Source organism: Corylus avellana, chromosome ca3 (genome assembly GCF_901000735.1).
Source record: "Corylus avellana chromosome ca3, CavTom2PMs-1.0".
Classification (NCBI taxonomy): Eukaryota; Viridiplantae; Streptophyta; class Magnoliopsida; order Fagales; family Betulaceae; genus Corylus; species Corylus avellana.
The window spans coordinates 37,804,370-37,824,476 of record NC_081543.1 but is presented as its reverse complement, the minus strand read 5'-3'; the positions used below and the strand labels follow the sequence as shown (position 1 = coordinate 37,824,476).

The 20,107-nt window shown below is 35.9% G+C and overlaps 2 protein-coding genes across 3 annotated transcripts in view; one reads left to right on the top strand and one right to left on the bottom strand.

The window, feature by feature from the left end:
- Positions 1-19,896, bottom strand: part of LOC132175072 (transcription initiation factor TFIID subunit 6-like) — a 21,169-nt gene extending 1,273 nt beyond the window's left edge. The window contains exons 1-13 of one of the 2 annotated variants that reach the window (XM_059586886.1): positions 19,812-19,896; positions 19,531-19,735; positions 18,807-18,893; positions 18,180-18,281; positions 17,976-18,084; positions 16,576-16,679; positions 16,343-16,480; positions 16,139-16,234; positions 15,527-15,651; positions 14,871-15,003; positions 14,400-14,525; positions 14,184-14,295; positions 12,608-13,187 (exon numbers count right to left, since the gene is read on the bottom strand). In XM_059586886.1, the coding sequence (XP_059442869.1) occupies positions 12,823-13,187; positions 14,184-14,295; positions 14,400-14,525; positions 14,871-15,003; positions 15,527-15,651; positions 16,139-16,234; positions 16,343-16,480; positions 16,576-16,679; positions 17,976-18,084; positions 18,180-18,281; positions 18,807-18,893; positions 19,531-19,656 (1,623 nt within the window). In that variant the 5' untranslated portion in view covers positions 19,657-19,735; positions 19,812-19,896 and the 3' untranslated portion in view covers positions 12,608-12,822. Of the gene's footprint in view, positions 1-12,607; positions 13,188-14,183; positions 14,296-14,399; positions 14,526-14,870; positions 15,004-15,526; positions 15,652-16,138; positions 16,235-16,342; positions 16,481-16,575; positions 16,680-17,975; positions 18,085-18,179; positions 18,282-18,806; positions 18,894-19,530; positions 19,736-19,811 lie in introns of those variants that run through there. The other variant, XM_059586887.1, reaches the window with a different exon arrangement.
- On the top strand, positions 7,106-11,948 carry LOC132175137 (cell division protein FtsZ homolog 1, chloroplastic-like). Its single transcript, XM_059586977.1, has 6 exons — positions 7,106-7,433; positions 7,976-8,075; positions 8,272-8,501; positions 9,247-9,414; positions 9,678-9,911; positions 11,463-11,948. The coding sequence occupies exons 1-6, from the start codon at positions 7,185-7,187 to the stop codon at positions 11,730-11,732; spliced, it is 1,251 nt and encodes a 416-aa protein (XP_059442960.1). The 5' UTR covers positions 7,106-7,184; the 3' UTR covers positions 11,733-11,948.
- Positions 19,897-20,107: the final 211 nt, after the last annotated feature.

Below are 20,107 nucleotides of genomic sequence, written 5' to 3'. Positions count from 1 at the left end.
TTAATTAAAGCTGATCATTGACATTTTTTATCAGCTTATTTTAGCTCTATGATTGCAACTTCTTAAAGGATTTATAGGCTACTCCTATAAATAATGTCCCACCTTATCTTCTTACTACTCTATATCTAGGAATGGGTGGAAGTCTTAGAGCCTGGCCACAAGGAGACAGAATAGTTGGCATGGTATAGGACCGATGATGTTTCCGTGCCTTTTTTGATAAATATATATATATATGGGCAATTTCTATTAACAACTGAAAACAAATACACACAAAACCAGCAAAAGCCAGCTATTTAATGAATCAAAACCCAGCAACGAGGATCATATGTAATTATGTATGATGGTTTCTTATAATTGAGCTTTTCTTTTTTGCAAATCTAATATTGTGAAAAGATGTAGCCCCCATGCAAAGAAGTTTGGGAGAGACCATGCATTGTCAGCATTGTCTCATCTCACATGGCTTTTTTATCTCTTCATGATTTTCTCGCTTTTTCTAAAGATCTTCTACCAAATTGATTTGCAAATCAATAAGGTAGATTCCCCTTCTCTTGCTATTGCTAACGGACCCGAGAAAAAAAAAAAAAAAAAAGGTACTGTTACTCATTACACCTATTTATAATCATGCTCATTTAATTAACATGATCGACATATTTTAAATGATTTTTCATATTAACTTGTGTACAATGAAAGTAAAGAAAAACATTACTCAAAAAAAAAGAATTCAAGAGATAGAATAAAAAGAAAAAGAGATTATTGCTTTCTTATTTTATAGATCTTTTTGACAAAAGTAGAGGGGACTTTGCTTGCTAAATCAAAAGATGGCAATTAATTATCTATCCTATTTGATTTTGTCTTGAAAGCTTTGTACTTATCGATCGCCTTGTCTTTCTTTTGATACAAAAGTGCGATCTTTCTTCTGATATAAAGTGTATATTTTCACATGCACAAAGTTTGGTATGTTAGATTCCAAGAAATTATTTCTTTTATGTGCAAATAAGAAACTGATAAATAAAGGCATTAGTTGTGCGTCTAAGCCCCAAGACAACCTTTCCTATTAGTTATTATTGAAAAATGTTTGAGTATTATTACAATTTTCTCTCATGTGATAATATCTTACAAAATGAAGAAATTCATCATGTAAATTAATTTAATTTTTTAATGTTTCAAAAATTTTCACTACTTTATGTTTAAAAAATCATCTTTTTTTTTTCACTACTCTTTTTTTTTTTTTTTCAAAATAACTACTTTCACTATTTTATTTGAATATTATTTCTTTTCAAATCACCTATATTTCATAGTCATGTACATCTCTCATAGAAATCTATTTAAAAAAAAAAAAACTAAAAAACTAAAAACTAAAATAGCTAGGGAAATATAACAATTTTTTCACCCAAATTTATGTTTTAACTAACCAAAAAAGCCTTGTACTCAGGGTGGAACTGTGTAGGCCTTTGTCTCTCCAAAATTTTAAAATTATCCTTAAAATTTAAAATTTTATTCCTAAAATTTATGGGTTTTTATGAAATGTCTCCCTAAAAACGAAATTTTTACCCCTAAATTTTTATTTTTAAAATTTTGTCCCCCACTCTTAATTGTCTAGTTCCTCCCCTGCTTGTACTCATCTTGCACACGTCGTGTCATTGGGAGTCTGGGACACAAAAAAAAGAAAAAAAAATTGAAACCTTTCCCCAAAGTTTTTTTTTTTTTTTTTTTTTTTTTTGTAATATCCAAAGTTAATTGACTCGGGGACCATATGTTGTGTTTCACGAGTGACGATGGAGCCTTTGGTATGATTAAGTCCCATCATCTTATGTTATTTTTATTGTCTATAATTATAAGAGGATTGCTACACATCCTAAATTTTCCTTCAAAAAATTAGTTCTCAAATGATATCTCATCATCTCATGAGATTTATTATTTTGGGAAGTGTGTCACCAATTCATGGGATAGTGACACATCATTTGGGAACCAATTTTTGAGAAAAAAATTTGGGATGTAAAGCATTTTTCTAATTATAAATTGATATATGCCTATGGCTGAAGAACCGGTGTTTTTTCGACATAGACGTGTAAGCTGTGATTGATAACAAGTCATGAGTGATACGGAAATCGGGTGCACCGCTAATGTGCTAGTTAGTTATTGGTGAGGGATTAACGTATCTCGTAAAATCTCTATAATTTTAAAAAATTTTAGAATATTAGAAAAAATGTAAAATTATTTAGTGCATGAAAATTTGGTTTTTTTTGTTAGAAAATCACACCACGTAAATTTTGAGTTGATGTATAGCATTATTTTTTGAATTAATTTCTTCGCTAAAATTTAAAAAAATTTGGTGATTTTCTTTTTGGGTCATACGTTTGGGCCGAACATGAACTTCAGGGCTCATCAAGTACAGTCCCAAATTGATATTGCAAACTTTGAGTTAGGGCCTTAGGCTACATAAGGCTGTTGGGCCCAATTTTGCATGCCCATATTTTCGCGGTAACCAAACAGCCATTAGTGTTTCGTTCGTGGTGAGATCTCATACTCCGGATCGATTCTGAGTTCGGTTTCATCAAACCCTAAATCAAAATTCAAATTCCTAATTGTTCTTGCGGGAACTGGTTTTTCTCTCCCAGATCGAAGGGAAAATCGACATGGGGTTCTTGGTGACAACGCTAATTTTCGCATTGATTGGGATCATTGCGTCTCTGAGCACCAGAATTTGCTGCAACAGAGGACCCTCCACTAATTTGTACGTTTCTCATAATCCAATCCATTTTTTATGTTATTTTCTTGAGGTCATGTTTGTGTCTCAACTTTTGTGTGTGGGTGGGTGTGTTATATTGCTTATTTATAAAATCTAGGTTTCTCAAATCATCTGCACTAGTCAGATGCTAATGAAATACTATCTGATGGTGGTTTGAGTGATTATGGTAATGGGGCATTTAGATTTAATTGAAATGTTCATCAGCTATCTAATGAAAACTGTGCATGTTAATGTATTACTCTTTATTCTTTTTGAAACTTTTGTGTGTATATGCTTTCAATCATCTTATATTCTTCTGGTAATGTGCAAAATGGCCTAATCTGCTTTTTTCATTGAAGGTTAATGTATTATTCTGTATTCCTTTTGAAACTTTTGTGTGTATCTTATTTCAATCATCTTATATTCTTCTGGTAATGTGCAAAATGGCCTAATCTGCTCTTCTCATTGCAGGTTCCACCTAACATTGGTTAATACAGCAACAACCTGTTGTTGGATGATGTAAGTGCATGTTTAGTTTGCATGTTTTTCGTTTCATCAGCTATCACTAAGTATTCAAACATCAGAAGTCCATCTAATTTGATGTTGTATGTAAAAGTCATTGCACATGTGCACCTCTTTAGGTAGCACTTCATGTACACTTTTTTTTCTTTTTTTTTTAAGGTCGAGTCATAGCCTAACCCCAACTCCACTAAGGGGATAGCAATAACAAGTTGGTGGAGGATTAATGGACATGGGTCTCGTTCCTTTAGCATCATGTCCATTGATATCCTCCCCTCACCAACCCAGTGGGATAAACTAGGATAAAAAAGGGACATTTGATCAAGTTTTGGCTTAAGTACTATAAAAAAAAAAAAACTACAGCACATGTTATGTAAATTTTTAAATGGTCCAGATTTAATTTCAAATTTTTTATGAGAAAGAAAGAGAGAGTGTGAAGTTAAATCTGGATTGTTAAAAAAACTATAGCACATATTCTATAGTTATTTTTTACTGCATCTAATCCAATTCCATTTGACCAACGCCATGAGATATCATTCTCTTTGAAGACAATAAAAGCCTGTTAATCTGACTTTTCTTTTCTCTGTTCTAGTTGGTCTCAATTCTAATTTGAGAAAGCTTATGTGTAGTTGTTTCTTGGTTGTAATGTATTATTCTTGTTTTGCTTGTTAGGTGGGCGATTGTATATCTTGCACAGATGAAACCACTCATAGTCCCAATTCTGAGTGAAGGAGAATGAAGTTCTGTGTGGATTTACATACGGTGCATTATTAGTAAACCAATAACATGGGTTATGGATTGGCTAGCAGAGCATCTGATTTTGGATTCGCGGGTAATTCAGTATCTTCTTGTGTATGTAATTCTTGTTTAGAGCATGAACCTTGAATTAGTTTTGCATTGTTGCTCAATATTCCATGTGATAAAATTGTTATATTTTACCCTTCATTTACTTTCTGATATCATTCTATCAGACAGTAAAGGTATATATATATATGTAGTTTGAATGAAGTAAGTGATGATGTACATTTCTTTTTAATTATATCAATGCTATAAAGAGATAACCTTGCATTATCTCTACATGTTTATTTTTGAGGAATGCTACATGCTGCACAAACATCCCACAAATATCTCACAAAACTGACGTGACAAGGTTTAGTAGTCATTGGATCCGCCCTTGTTAAAAGAAATATATCCCTACTAGACCTTAACACGTCAGCTTTATAAGATATTTGTGGGATGTTTGTGTGGTATTCAACCGGTCTATTCCACTCCTCCACTCAATTGTCTTTCCATCATCTTGCTAGCTTATGCTTCATCCATTGCGTGCAACCCACACGCCGTCTTGGCGCGCATGGACTACACTTGTCGATATCATTTCTTGTTTCTTGCGAAAGATCCTTTGCTCCCCCCTCCACCTCTCCTCTTAATCTCCATGGTTGGTGCCCTCTCTTTTGCCTATGTAGCCTTCCAAGTCCAAGTACGATGTCCACTAAGCATTCATCGCCGGGCACCTTCTTCATCGGACATTGTGTTAGTGCTCCTCTACGACAGTTCTAGTCTAGTCATTATCAGTTCTATCCTCTTTATTGAGACTCAAGTTCTCTTGTCGAAATAGCAATTGTTTCAAGCAACCCATTCACTAAATAGTCTTAACAACCGTCGTTTTTAACAACTTCCCTTTTTTTGGATTGTATGCCAAAAATCTATTGGACCGAGCCAATTATTCGACCATTCCCATATGTTAGGTTTGTTCTTGCGATGTGATGTTTTTACTAGAGTTTTTATTTGGTACCAAATCTCTTTTGTTTTCACTCTTCTTTTGTTAATGCAAAAAACAAAAAACAAAAAAAAATGTAAAGTCCACCTACCCCTTCAAATTATTGCTTAATTGATAATGTTCTCCCCAAATTTTCAATTGTGACAATGTCTCCCCCAAACTATTAAAATTTGTCAATGTCCCCCAATGACGAAAATACTCTTAAAATAAAAATGAAAAATTCAAAACAAAATCTAAAAATAATTTTTTTTAAAAAAAATAAAAACAAAAACCATGGTATGGAATTAAATTTTTTTTTTCTTAAATAAAAAAAAAAAAACAATTTGTTTTTGTTTTTTTTTTTTTTTTTTCTTCAAATTTATTGGAGTATTTTATTTTTTTTTCTTATTGAAAAAAAATTAAGGTCATTTTTTTTTTTTTTTAGCCTTGAGTGGACATTGTCAATTTCTTGATAGTTTAGGGGGACATTATTGAAAATTTTAGGAAGTATTGTCAATTAGGTAATAGTTTGAAAGGGACATGTAAACTTTAAAATAAATAAATAAAAAAAGTGTATTTCATTTTTTTTAACCGTGCTGCAGTTTTGTTATTTATAGGCTAAGAAAAAAAAAAGTTAATTAATGAGAGAGAGAGAGAGGGAGAGAGGGAGTGATAAAATCGCATTAAAGAAAACAAAGTAAACGACAACGGGAGAAAAGAAACGAAGAGAAATTACAGTTAAAAAAATCGTAGTAATAAATTTCCTCTTTTTACGTTTCATTTTTTGGTTCATGAATGCCCAGAGCAAACCTGGACAGAGCATAGAAAACTTTATACTATGCCTCTTTCAAATCTAAGTTTTCCAAATTAGAAAACTTTTGTATTCAAAAGAGAAGTTAATTCTTTCTTCAAAAAAAAAAAAAAAAAAAAAACTTGTGTATATAGTTATGAATTATGACCTAGTATGAAATTAAATTTAAAATTTGCTTGCTTTTATTTTACATAAACGCGCACACACATAAAAGAATTATATGTATTTGAGAAGTATTAGGGAGTCAAACAAATAAACTTAAAAAAAAAAATTTCAAATTGACGTGGCAAGGGTTTTTAAATTTTTTTTAAAAAAAATGCAATTATCTCTCTCTTATCTGCCACTCACGGTCTGTCACGTCAGTTTAACAATTTTTTTGGGTTCATTTGTTTGGCTCTCTAACACTTCCCTATGTATTTACGTAAGTTCAGACCCTCCGGCAAAAAAATTCTAGTTTCACTCATGTCATTGGTCTGAAACTACCATATCAATAATGTAAGATAATTATAAAACAAAATTTTAATATATATATATATCAAATTTTCAACGTGAGTAACCCAAAATATTTGATAAGACGGGAAATTTAATTCTCAAATTATTGATCATAGATGATACCATAAATCGAATTAGGATTCAAAGTTACATAAAGGCCTACTCAATAGAAATGCTAAATAAATGGAGGAACCTCTTGCCTTCTATAATTACCTGCACAACCACAAGTTCATTATGTTTATGTGGCAATTAAACATGGACCATCTTCAAAGACCCTCCCATAAAAAGTCAAGCCTCCTTAAATGAGGGATCATGAGGACTAATGACATATAAATTTAGTGACTAAATAAAAAATGTCACATCAACTATTATATTAGTGATAAATGTTATACGCACTCTTACTGCTCACTCTCTATCACCGTGCCATGTAAAGAGTGCGCATTTGAAAATGTGTAAGTGAAAATGTGTAGCATTTCTCTTACTTCAATTTATTAAAAAAATAATTGTAACAAAAATTAAAATACCCTTACAAGTTACAACACTCAAAAAATAATAATAATAATTTATATATATATATATATATATATATATATATATATATATTAATCGATATTTTTGCGGTGTTTACTCAGGAAACCAGCCTGTTTATTACTTTTTTTTTTTTTTTTTCTTAAAACAAAACAGAAAACATAGGTTCAGCACACGGGGGCGGGGCCCATCCAATCTTCGTGACGTGCCACTCCCACATATCCGAATCCACCAAGAGAGTGAAAACTGAAACGGTTTTGTTTTTGTTTTTGTTTTGAAGTTTCTATTAGTTCATTTTCCTAAAACCCTAAAACCCATTTCTTTCTCTCTGTCTCTCACTTCCTGTGGCAATGGCAATTCTTCAGCTCACAAACGCAAACGAGCTGATCTCAACCTCTTCAATTCACACCCCATTTCACCAAAAGACATTCCCTTTTAGAGAATGCCTTTCTCAAAGAAGATGTACTTTCCGGAAACAACACCGTTTTGGGGTTGTCAGCTGCTCCTTTGCCCCAATGGAATCGGCCAAGATTAAGGTGGTTGGCGTCGGTGGTGGTGGCAACAATGCCGTTAATCGCATGATTGGTAGCGGTTTACACGTGGGTTTTCGTTTACATTTTTTGGGCCTAGGCCAAACTCCGATATTCCAACTCTCTCTCTGTGTCCCTCATTTTGGTTCTGACTGTGTTTTGAGTATTTTGTTTGATGCCCATTTGTGGTTTTACTTCAATTATGCCCTTTTTTCGAGTTTTCATTTATTCCTGTAAGTATATATATTGGTCATTTTCCGCTGGTCTGGTTACATTATAAGCTGTGACCATTTGCGTTTCTGTTAATTATGCTTGTAATCCGCATGAAGATTCACTTTTGATGGTCTCGATGGTGGTTTCTTGTGTTGTGTGTTTGTTGCGTGTTTGCTTCGTTACCGGCTAACACAGTTGTAAAACATTTCCATTGCTTGATATGCACATGCATTTGTTGATTTTGTTCAGTGCTTTCACCTTTTTTATTCAAATTTTTGGTGCATAACTTCCGAATTGGATTCTTGAGGCCTTGTGTTGTTTGAAGTATACATGGGATAGTGTTAAACTGGAAAATAAGTCATTATTGATCTTGATGTTTTACAATTTTGACATTTCAGGGAGTTGATTTCTATGCGATAAACACAGATTCACAAGCACTATTACACTCTGCTGCCGAGAACCCACTTCAAATTGGAGAACTTTTGACTCGTGGACTAGGTCTGGTGTTCTCATTGATATGTTTAATTAACTATTTTGAATCTTTAGGCATTGACCACACAACCAAGGCCAGTGGTCTGGTGTTCTCAGCCCACTCACACTCATGTTTGCACTTTGCATAATTTCCATTGTGGACTTATTTACTTTATGGTGGTAGTATTGTGTCTATTGATTGAATTATTTGATAGAGCTGCAGGTACGGGTGGGAATCCACTTTTGGGGGAACAAGCTGCGGAGGAGTCTAAAGAAGCCATTGCAAATGCTCTTAAGGGGTCAGATCTTGTGTTTATAACTGCTGGTATGGGTGGAGGAACAGGGTCTGGTGCTGCCCCAGTTGTTGCCCAGATATCCAAAGAGGCAGGGTATTTGACCGTTGGTGTCGTTACCTATCCTTTCAGCTTTGAAGGACGTAAGAGATCTGTACAGGCAGGTGTCCTTTTGGTCTTTATTTGGAATTTTTGAATAACTTATCTGTTGTTCGCTAATATATTAAATCCAAAACTTCCTAACCAAATGTTGAGAAGTGCTTTAATTGAGGCATCATCCACATATCTTGAATTGAATGGAAACAGATGTCATACGTTTTCTTTCCTTTTGGACACATGTTCAGACTCTTCGGTCTAAGAGAATTTCCCTTGCATTTGTTCTCCCATAACCTGTTTTGGAGCTAGAAATATATTTATGACTTCAAACTTTTCTCTATTTGCTTTGGATAGACAAAATCAATATTCAAAGGATTGCCAAAAGGTTGGACTCCTTGACAGATGTGTAATGTATCCAACTCTTTTTTAAGCTGTACTTTATAATTTGTAAATTGTAATTGCCAAAAAGTTACTTTTACATGAACAGATGTTTATTGAAAGTGCTTCAGTAATTGAGCTCCTTCCATCCACTTTGGCCAGGTTTGGGATTATGTGATGTCTTAAGATGTTCATGTTCTTAAAAAAAAAAAAAAAAAACAAAAAACATAACCCTGTTGTAGTGCTTATCATTATTAATGTGCACTATAGATGAGTTGCTTAGCTCATCTGTAAAATATATGTTAATGGTAGTGTAGAGACTAGACACAGAACTAAGCTGGAATTTTATGATATTGCGGCAGCAGCTTTGATGCACATCAATTTCTATAGCTTTAGGAGTTTCAAGTTATATTATATTTACTTTTCTTCAGGCATTGGAGGCTATTGAAAGGTTGCAAAAGAATGTTGACACTCTTATAGTCATTCCAAACGACCGTCTGCTGGATATTGCTGATGAGCAGATGCCCCTTCAGGATGCTTTCCTTCTTGCTGATGATGTTCTACGTCAAGGAGTCCAAGGAATTTCAGACATAATCACAGTGAGTGTTGTGTGAAACACTCAACTGTATTTCTACATTTCAATCACTTGCCCATTTTATTTAAGAAGTTGAAGTCCTTGGCTACCTCAGTTAAGCATAATATGATTGCATTATTGATTATCTATTAATTAGTGAATTGCACACGCACACAATGCCCTAACTATTCCTTATTATTTTAACGTAGCCATATCTGCTTCTTTTCCCCTTCCTAAACATTATCATTCTGCTTATCCTAGATAATTTGAAGATTGAAACTTTTGCAGATTCCTGGACTGGTAAATGTGGATTTTGCAGATGTAAAGGCAGTCATGAAAGACTCTGGAACTGCAATGCTTGGAGTAGGGGTTTCCTCCAGCAAAAACCGTGCAGAAGAAGCAGCTGAACAAGCCACTTTAGCTCCCTTGATTGGATCCTCAATTCAATCAGCTACAGGGGTAGTGTACAATATTACAGGAGGAAAAGACATAACCCTGCAGGAAGTGAATAGAGTGTCTCAGGTACTTGAGATATTGGTTTTTATTATTCTATACTCTAGTCAAAGAAGGCACACGGTCGAATTCATTTTGTATTTAGGGAAAATTACAGTTTACCCCCCCAAAGTTGTCACCGATTTGCAATTTCGCCTCTAAAGTTTCAATTTTTGCAATCCACCCCCTTAAAGTTTCAATTTTTTTCAATTCAACCATTCTGTCAGTCAAAACCGCTTTGACTGACAGAACAGTGATCACGTGCGACGCACGTGATCACTTAAGGCGTTTTAGTACCGAAAATGCCCCCTGAATATTATTTTTCACATTCTGCAGTCAACCACCTCCGAATCTCTTCCATTACAAATCTCCCATGCTTCTCCCTCCATGTTCTGGTGCACTGCAAGCTCTTTAGAGATTCAACAGTAGATTCTCTCAATCTCTGCGCCACTTTCGTTGCTACTGTCTTCAAATTTTGTTAGTGTATCATTTCCTTCACAAATTCATCCAATATTTTCGGAATCTGTCTGCTTTTCCATCAGGTATTGTTTTTCTTAAGATTTGAAGCATACCCATCTGGTTTCTTAATAATTTATGTCACGGGTTTCCTCCACACTGTTGTTGCCCCTCTCCCTCGCTGTTGCCTCCAAAAGGAAGAAGATTGATCTTTCCTTGGCCAAATGGCCCAAATCTCACAAAACTATTGGGATTTTGGCCATATTCAATCCCGAAACACCTTGGAAACGACAATGGAACTACCAAATTGAAACAATTGAAACAATTAAATCCAAGAACCGAAGTCCTTACATTTCACGCATAAACAACCGTAATTCAAAAAAATTCTCAAATTTATCACAACCCAGTACAATGTGAATGATCGAACATATGATTCTAACATCTATTAACATAAATCAACCATCAATTCCGATAAATTAATCTTCTCTGTCATTGCCGGAAAGGGATCAATATTTTCTGTTGTTGCCGGAGAATGACCTTTGCCGAAGAATCCAAGAATCATTCGTTCAAATGAACAGGGGAACATAGAAACAAAAACGCCTTCTTCCCAAGACTTGCTTTGCCTCTTCCTGCAAGACCCTTCTCACTCTTTCTCGTTTCTTGCTGACCAATAGCAGATCGATCGGTTTGGCATGGAGAAGATGAGGTAGGCGGAGAAGAGAAGGTAGGGATGGGGGCATTTTGGGAAAAAAACAACCAACAGCGATCACGTGACTTGCACGTGATCACCGTTCCGTCAGTCAAAGCGGCTTTGACTGACGGAATGGCTGAATTGAAAAAAATTGAAACTTTAAGGGGGTGGATTGCAAAAATTGAAACTTTGGAGGCGAAATTGCAAATCGGTGACAACTTTGGGAGGGTAATCTGTAATTTTCCCTTGTATTTAAATTGATGAACAATATTGAATTATTCCTAGTGCATGTTCTCACATTGATGCATGCCTGACATTCCCCAGAAATCAGCAAGCTGAGTTTATAATTACTGCATCCAGTGCTGGGATTTTTCATCTCTCTGTTTTCGGGATTCAGCATACTAATATCTGCTTATGTAATAAACCCTTTTCAGGTTGTTACAAGTTTAGCAGATCCTTCTGCTAACATCATATTTGGAGCTGTCGTGGATGACCGCTACAACGGAGAGATTCATGTTACCATCATTGCTACAGGCTTCTCGCAGTCATTTCAGAAGATACTATTAACAGATCCCAAGGCAGCAAAGCTGATTGACAAAGTTGCAGCGGGCCAAGAAGGTAAGGGAATGCCCTTTCCCCTCAAGTCCACAACCTCACCTTCAACTGCACCAGCAAGACCGGCTCTGCGAAAGCTCTTCTTTTAATGCCTTCTTGCTTCGTTTTTTCAACTACTTGTGCTAATTGGCTCTGTAATGATCTCGAAGCTAAATGTATGAGAACATCATTTTGTTTTAGGGGTTGCTCGGTTTTTATGTACGTAGGTAAGATAATTGGAGGTACTCTCATTCTTTATCATGCTTTCTATTATCCTCTTCTAACTAAAGCCTATGTTTGTACAATCTGTTAGATCCCCAAAATCTTTTCTGTTGTATCAAATTCATATGTTGAACAGCAAGTCCGCTGAAGCATGTGCAAGGAACAAAACGCATATTACTAATTGCGCCATTCAACTGTCAAATGGTCACAAACGCCCAACAATACCCAGTAGAATACCTACAGGCTTCAAGAAACAAAATATACAAATCCCGGGTTTAGCTTGAGTGCAGAAAGGACACAAGCTAAGGGTGCCACGGGTCCTATTTGCTGATGTGGCAACCTTACCAGCGTCATGTAAATAGACATGACATAGGCTTTGCCCTTCCTTTAGAGAGTTCAGATTAATGAGTCTACCCTATTTAATAAAATAGATCAACTTGCAAATCAACACAAACCTAACTTAAAATTAGCAAGTTAGAGTTTAAGAATTTGATATGTTTAATTAAATTTGTCGGGTTAAAGTTTGTCCATCCAAACACAACACGCAATATTCAGGACTGATAATTTTTAAAAAAATTCACAAATCCAACACGAAATTAGTAAGTTAAGATTAATGAATCTGGCCTGTTTAATAAAATAGATCGAGTTATAATTGATTTATATAATCTAATAATACCTATGCCCGATAAAACCCAAGCCAGACACAAATACGAATTATCACTTCTTGGAGGTGAGTTGCGTATACCTCAAAACAAACTCGAACACAGCTGTAAAGAATCATATTATTGCAAACAAATTATCATAGAAGAGAGATTCCTAAAAAGTTGGCGAGCAACTTCCAATTTTGGACTAACAGACATTTATGAACAGAGAGTTTACATGTTCGCTCAGTATCTATACCCTCCTGTTAAAACGGGAATTTAACAGATAATTTACACATTCTAGAGAATGATTACTCTCCTGTTGATATTGAATTAATCACAAGAAGAAGGACAGCTCAGGTTTTGGGGTAAAGGAGTACAAACTTTCACCGAAAAATTCAAACAAAGATGCCAACAAACGTCCTGCATCCATGTCCTCCTTCCACGCCTGAGAGAGAACACTGGACGCTTTTACTACTCTACCACCAACCTCCCTTCCAGACATGTTTTCAGTTGGTAACTGCCGGGACATTGATGACAAACCAACATTGGAACCCCCTACAGCAGTTGAATACCCACCTGTAGCCCCTTGCCTGTCAGTTTGCATGGAGTTCATTGGTATAACACCCATTGTGCCCTCTGTTGCCATTTTTTTGTGTGGCGGTTGCTGCATCAAGTTGTCCGTGCTTGCCTTGCGTTTCTCTAGATTGATAAGAAAGCAGAGTGGATAAAGAGGATCAGGTAGAGGTAGAGCATTATCGTAAAAATCAGGTAAACAATCCTAACTCCAAGGAGTAATATGAGGTTTTTCCCCCTCCTTTTGGCTAGGGGTGAAAACTTTCAGTTAAAAGACGTGACGTGTATCTAAAAACAAGTCATGCAAATAATTGATGTGGTTACATCTCAAAGAAGATTTGAAATACACAGGCTTCCAATCAATCTGTATGTCAAACTATTATTTAATTATATTCCAACTTAAAGATTCAAGCAAGAAACACATGCGCACAACCGAGACACTTCTAAGAAGTTCCATTCATGAGAATATATGCAATGTAATGAATTAAATTTACAACACTATTAACAATTCCGCATTTCCTTTCAAAACAACATAGGTAACCCCATTTTTTCCCCTCTTAATCATCTGCAGGAAGGAACATAAAAAAACCAATTACTAAAAGCTTATACCGGCCATTAAAATTTCTTCCAAAAGACACCCTAAGACTTGACCTTATGACATTCAGGCTGTTTGAGTACCCATTTTGCATATGATCCCCTCTCAATGATATTTAAAACCAACCATTAAAATTCATTCTTTGGCCAGTAGAATTCTCTCTTCATTGAAGTTACCACCAACCCTAAGGGTTGGTCTTGAATGACTCATGCAGCTTATGTGCTTGCTTTGAACCCCCATAAGTATGGTGTAGTGGGTGAGGTCTTGGGTTCAAGTCCCATGGAGTGCATGAGTAACTTATAATTAAAAAAAATTAAAAGAAAAATGTTTAGAACACTCGACCACAATCCATTCAACTTTCCATTGAAGTCAATCTAAGAAATTTCTTTGCAATATGCCCTTAAAGCTAGCCTTCCGTCATCCAAACAGTTTTAAACTCACAATATAGGGATGTTCTTTGCAGAACACACAAATATGCATTATGTATGTATCTATTGCACACTAAATGTTGATGAGACGAGTCATACTTCGCATGGTAATTGCAACTTTTTTATTGATCTTCCAGATGGCACGAGTTGGTGGAAAGAGCAAACTGCGGAACATCTTGAGCTGATCGTATATGCATTGGCCAGCCGCAAACTAGAAGGTTGATGGCTTTGTTAGTTCCATAGCACATCCAAGTCGAATAAAAAAATCCATCAGTTAAAGGAAAAAATCAGTATAATATTGAAATATGAAATCACCAGCAAGGCCCCATAAACACGCCAAGCTTCAAGTCTCTTCATCTCGTTCTTTTGCTTCTCAAGTAGCATTTCTGGCGCCAGCAGTTGCAAATATGGCTCAAGATTTGGTAATATAAGCAGACGAACCTGCTCAGAGTTTAAAAGTACAAATTTCACAAAATCAGCATAACAGATGATTTTACAAAGCAAAACACAAGAATCTAAGAAATGCACAATAATGACAACAATAACTGCAATTTATTGCATAACATGCTTTGCGTGGTTCAGTGTGGAAGAGGGAGCACGGGATAAAGTAAAATACCTCAAAAAGTAAAAAAGTTATTATAAACTGCCTCTTCTTGAGTTAAAGAGTGATTTGAAAGAACTATACAATATTTCCAATTTCAAAAACTGCAACTTTATCCCACAAAACATTTAGCACCTCCTTTTTCCATAAAAAAGCAGAGATATGAGGTTACGATATGAGGTTACCACATTGGGTCCAAGGGCTGCTAGTCCCTGAATTGCACCAAAATGTTGAGACAACGCTTTGGTTGGGTCTAAGAACGCATGGAGCAGAGTCCTTGTGATACGTGGCTGAAGATTGTGATAAACATGCCCATATCTGAAAAAGGTTTACACATAAGGAATGTAAATTACTATCTCAAATGAGAAGACAAATTAAAAATGTTCCGTATCTTCCAGTACTCTTATCTCTTCAAATATAACTTACACGTGAAGCAAACTAAAACTAAAAGGCAAAATGAGCAGTCATTGCAGTTTCAGAATGAACTCATAATTCTAGATCCCAAGGACAGAGGAGGCTAGGTTAGCTTAAAGACAGCTTTTAATTCAAAGACAAAAAGTTGCCCTCGCTTATATTCTACAGTTTGCAAAAGTACATGTATCACACTATAAGGCATCATGGACATGACTTTATGCAGAGAGCAAATTATATGGTGAAATTTCAACTAACACGCCGAGTAACTTCCAAACAACCGAATGCAGAAAATAGTAGGAATTCATTGTGCGTTTCTACAATTGTGTTGTAAGATGTATCATTGAAGCTGGAATGCCGACATTCTCAGTCAAGCAAATCTCCCAGCAAGCTTTATATTATCAATATAAAACAGAAAGAAAATAATCACCTTTTGCATATTGAAGCAACCAGGTTTGCTGTGAAGTTCCTAAGCTCCCAATGGTTGTCAGAAGATCTATTCCCTAATCTTTTCGCAACAAGGCATGTCATAACAGATGGCATCAACTGGTGTAGCTGAATTAAATTAACATGATATTTAGATAGACAGCAAATAAACCCTTGATATTAGATAGACAGCAAATAAAGCTTTGTATTATCAGATTAGGTCTTCTCCAAAACCAGCAGTGTTAAATTGCAGCACCACTGCCAAGCCCATGGCTTAGGACCTAACAAGGCCCAACAATGTGATAATTCATTAAATATCAACCATTAAGAAATTCCTTTCCATCGCATTTTTTATACCCGGTTGTGCATTCAAGATCAAAGGTCTACTAAATCGTTTGGTATCATCATCCAACTAGAACATTATGAGATTTCCTATCTCTTTGTTAAAAATTTCTCATGGTAAGCCCTCAGCTTTAGATCATATTTAAAATGAGACACAAATGACTACTAAATCCTTCTGATAGTTATGTTGAGGACTGATAGTTCAGCATCAAAGCTTGTGATGGTTATACATGTACGTGAATTAACAGTTGTGCCAATAAAGTGACATACTTACATAAGGTTCGATATGAATGTGTGGATTTTGAAGAAGGCTTCGAACAACGCGCATCCAAGCAAACAGAAGAGGGAAATTATTTAAATTACGTGTAACCTGGGATGAATTTGGGAAAACACCAGTTCAAAATGAGCAAGAAAAAAGCGATCTCAACCAAAAGTAAGCTAAGAATAGACAATAAGAAAGATATAGCTGCAAGATCACCTCATCAGCGATGAAGTATGTGAAATAAGGAACTAAGGGATGCAGTCCTGAATCTGTTGCCAAGCTCACTAATGCTTGTTTGAAGAGGACGGAACCAGACTTATTCCGAGTCAACTCTATGATTTTTTCATAGTATAGCTGTAGAGGCAATAGCAAAAGAATCTTCGCATAAGAATGTTCCATGAATGGAAATACAATGAAGATATGCATGTAGTAAGAGATATGGAATATACCTGAAGCTCCCTTGACAGAAAATGCTTAACAGGTAATTTAATGTCAATGAGAAGTCTATCTTCTGTGTACTCAGATTTTTTGCCATCAGATGGCATGGCAAGTGCTACACCAAATAAACATAATGTCAATGTAAAAGCACCAAGGATGGGGAAATCAGACTTTTAAACAAAACATATTAGACTAATTAAACCGCACCATAAGACTAGAGCTTATAATGAACTAGGAATTACAACATGTGGAATCATCAAAGAGAAATGTTCTTGGTAGCAAATGCTTTCCAATCAGAAGTTACTAGACATACAAGCAGAACACGTGATTAGCAGGATTAATATGATAGAACATGAGATGTTCATTTCACTAACTGTGTATGCCTATCTCAGCATGATATTGACTAGGAGATTTTACAGTTACACAACACCAATCTAGTAGAGAACATGTAACAAACCGGGGAAGCGTTAACCACATATGCACTATTACTCCAAAAGAAATAGTCAATTTGAAGCTCTCTAGAATCACTTATAAAGCTCAATCTCGCCTAGTAAGGAACTAAAGTGGGACTTAGAACCCATGAGTGCCTTTTATAATACACCCACTCTATGTGACCTATTCATTCCCAATGTGGGACTAGGGCATTACAATCTCCCCCCTTAAATCCATGGTGTCCTCGTTAGGGCTTAGTGTGACGTCCCACATTGTTTGGGTGTAAAAAAGAGAATGTGATTATATAGAGCATGCTCTCTCTAAACGGTATGAGGCATTTTGGGGTAAACCCAATAATAAAAGCGTGCGGGCTTGGCTCAAAGCAGACAATATCATATCATTTAAGGCAGGGTGTTACAAATGGTATCAGAGCCGAAGCCCAGCCTAAGATGGGGGAGCATGCACAAGCCCATGAGGGTCGCTAGCAAGAACGCTGGATTTCAAGAGGGTGATTGTAACGTTTCACATTACCTGAGTGTGAGAAAGGGGATGTGCTTATATAAAGCATACTCTCTCTAAATGGTATGAGGCCTTTTGGAGTAAATCCAATAATAAAATTGTGCATGCTTGACCCAAAGTGGATAATATCATATCATTTAGGTCAAAGTGTTACACCTAATCATGCAATGTTCCAGTACCACATGGCGTTATTAGGTTGCTCTGATACCGACCTAGGGAAAGTACTAGCCACATTTGGGCTATTACTCCAAAATGACTAAACAATTTAGAGCTCCTTATAATCACTTTTAAAGCTTAGTGTCACCTAGTAAAGATTCAATGTGGGACTTAGCACCCATGAGTGCCTTTTATAATCCACCCACTCTAAATAGGCTATTTATCTTCCCAATGTAGGAGTGAGTTATTACAGAATAGATCCCTCATTACATCAATTATATTGCACCTAATTTTAGCTAGATACCTTCAACTGGAGCATTTTCTGGAACTGCAGGTTGAACACCTTCAATTGCCAGCCAGTGAGCAGTAACTGATGTATCAAGTGGTGCTTCAGTCAAAGGTGCTTCAATCACCTGTATAAATCAGGAAAGTTATGAGATCTTAAGAAGTAATTTAAATACTGTAGTTATAACAGTAGAGTTAATGTTATTTGTAAGAATGTTCTTACGTTTTTAAATTCCACATCCTTGTCATCAATGTAGAATAAATCCTTGTGTCCAGCAGCCCTTTTGAACCTCAAGGAATCTCCAGATGTAAAGCCATATATTGGCTGAAGCAGGTAGAAAAGACATAAGTAAGAAAAATGGAAACCTAAGTGGCAACTTACTGATAAAACTCTTTGAAATTAACTAGAGCATTCCCTTTTTTGGTGATTAATTTTGTATACCACATGGCAGCCAGAGAGGATGTGCACATGTTCAATAGATTTTTTTGATAAGTAATGAATTTCATTAGAAAAGCAACCGCAGTACATGGGGGGGTGTATATAAGAGAGACTCGAAAACAGAAATTAACATCTAAAATTCAAAATATTCCCCATGTTCAATAGATCACTCAAGTGTCAGCAAGATCACCTCTATGGCGGCCACATAAGTAAAATCACCTCTACAAAATGGCCCAGCCCTAGCTCAGGTACCACAAATTAATGGGGATATATAAAATATAACTGAGCAACAAAAGATTAAATTATTTAGGAACCACATTTTAAATGTTCTAAGAGGATAAAAAGAGACAAGACGAGAACCAAAAACAGATACAGCAAAAGAAATGTCAGCTGAATAATAATACTACTTACCTCCACATTTCTTAACTTAAGCGCATTATCCACATCATCAGATGTCAGACTAGTCCGCCTCGAGTGGCGCATGCATTTAATTGCCTCCTGCATTTTCAGAAAACATAAGCGTTTTCAGTTTCCTTTGAAGTCTCAAAACCCCTCCATTGTACTCCATTACCCACATACATTATGTAAGCTACATTACCAATAAAGTCTCCCCAATTACAAAGAATAGAAAGCATAACTTTTTTTTGTTTAGATATCACTAAAAGCGTAAGACGCTCCAAGTACACAAAAAGTATACATAAGAAAACACCTAACTTGCGGGTCAAAGCATAGAAAGCATAACTAGAACCTCAATTCTTGCTATCTGAACTGTCAAACCATCTCAACCACTCTACTTCCATCTTCAATGATAGAATGCGCTTCAATTGCTCACTTTCACTTTTACCATTCTTATGTACTAATCAATTCAACATGTGTACACATTTGTGTTTGTGTTTGTGTGTGTAAAATGCAATAGGGTGTTAGAAATTGGAGTTAGCATTAAACAAACTAAAGTTTTAACACCTGGGTTTCCTCAGCTCTCCAACTAATTCAAGAACCAGCAAATGAACTACTAGCTCTTGCAATTTCTGACTACTTCAATGTCCAACCAGTACCACCATGCTACACACTATAACACTCACAGTTGTACCAAAATTGAGCACAAATTTAGGAGCACCAGCATCAAATGGCATACCTGCATGATCTCCCGGACCCGGTACTCGACGTCAGGAGCAAGAACGAGAACAACATCTGAGGACAAATTGGTGATTCCAATGCTCTGTGCAACGACCTCAATTGCCTCCTTTGGCACAACGCTCATCTTTATATATAGTTCGATTATGTACACTTCAATGATCTACTACTTGCACCAGAAACCTCCGTACAAAGCTTCCGTAAAGCTATTACGCATTCAAAAGTTCCAACTCAAATACGTATATAAGATTAACAAAAAGAGGAATTTGAAAATATTAGTACCTGAAAACCGGAGGGTAAAATTTCTGATTTTAGGGTTAATTGTAGGAAACGGGAGACAAGTGCCGGTGAAGGTGAAGAAGAAAATCCATGGTTGTCACGTCACTAGTGGAAGGTTTGCTGGGCTTGTTTTATGGGCCTTGGAAATTGAAGCATTAGCTCATCTCCAGGAGTCTCAGCCCAACATAAACGAACCCAGCCCGCTATTGGCCCAAGGCATATTAGGCCAGAGCCTTTTTGTCTTTTCTCTTTCTCTTCATCTAATATATATATATATATATATTCCGAATGGATTATGA

Coding starts and splice junctions, on each gene's coding strand:
- LOC132175137 (XM_059586977.1), top strand. CDS start 7,185: ATGGCAATTCTTCAGCTCACAAACGCAAACGAGCTGATCTCAACCTCT. Junction 8,076..8,271: donor ACTTTTGACTCGTGGACTAG/GTCTGGTGTTCT, acceptor ATAGAGCTGCAG/GTACGGGTGGGAATCCACTT. Junction 9,415..9,677: donor GAATTTCAGACATAATCACA/GTGAGTGTTGTG, acceptor AAACTTTTGCAG/ATTCCTGGACTGGTAAATGT.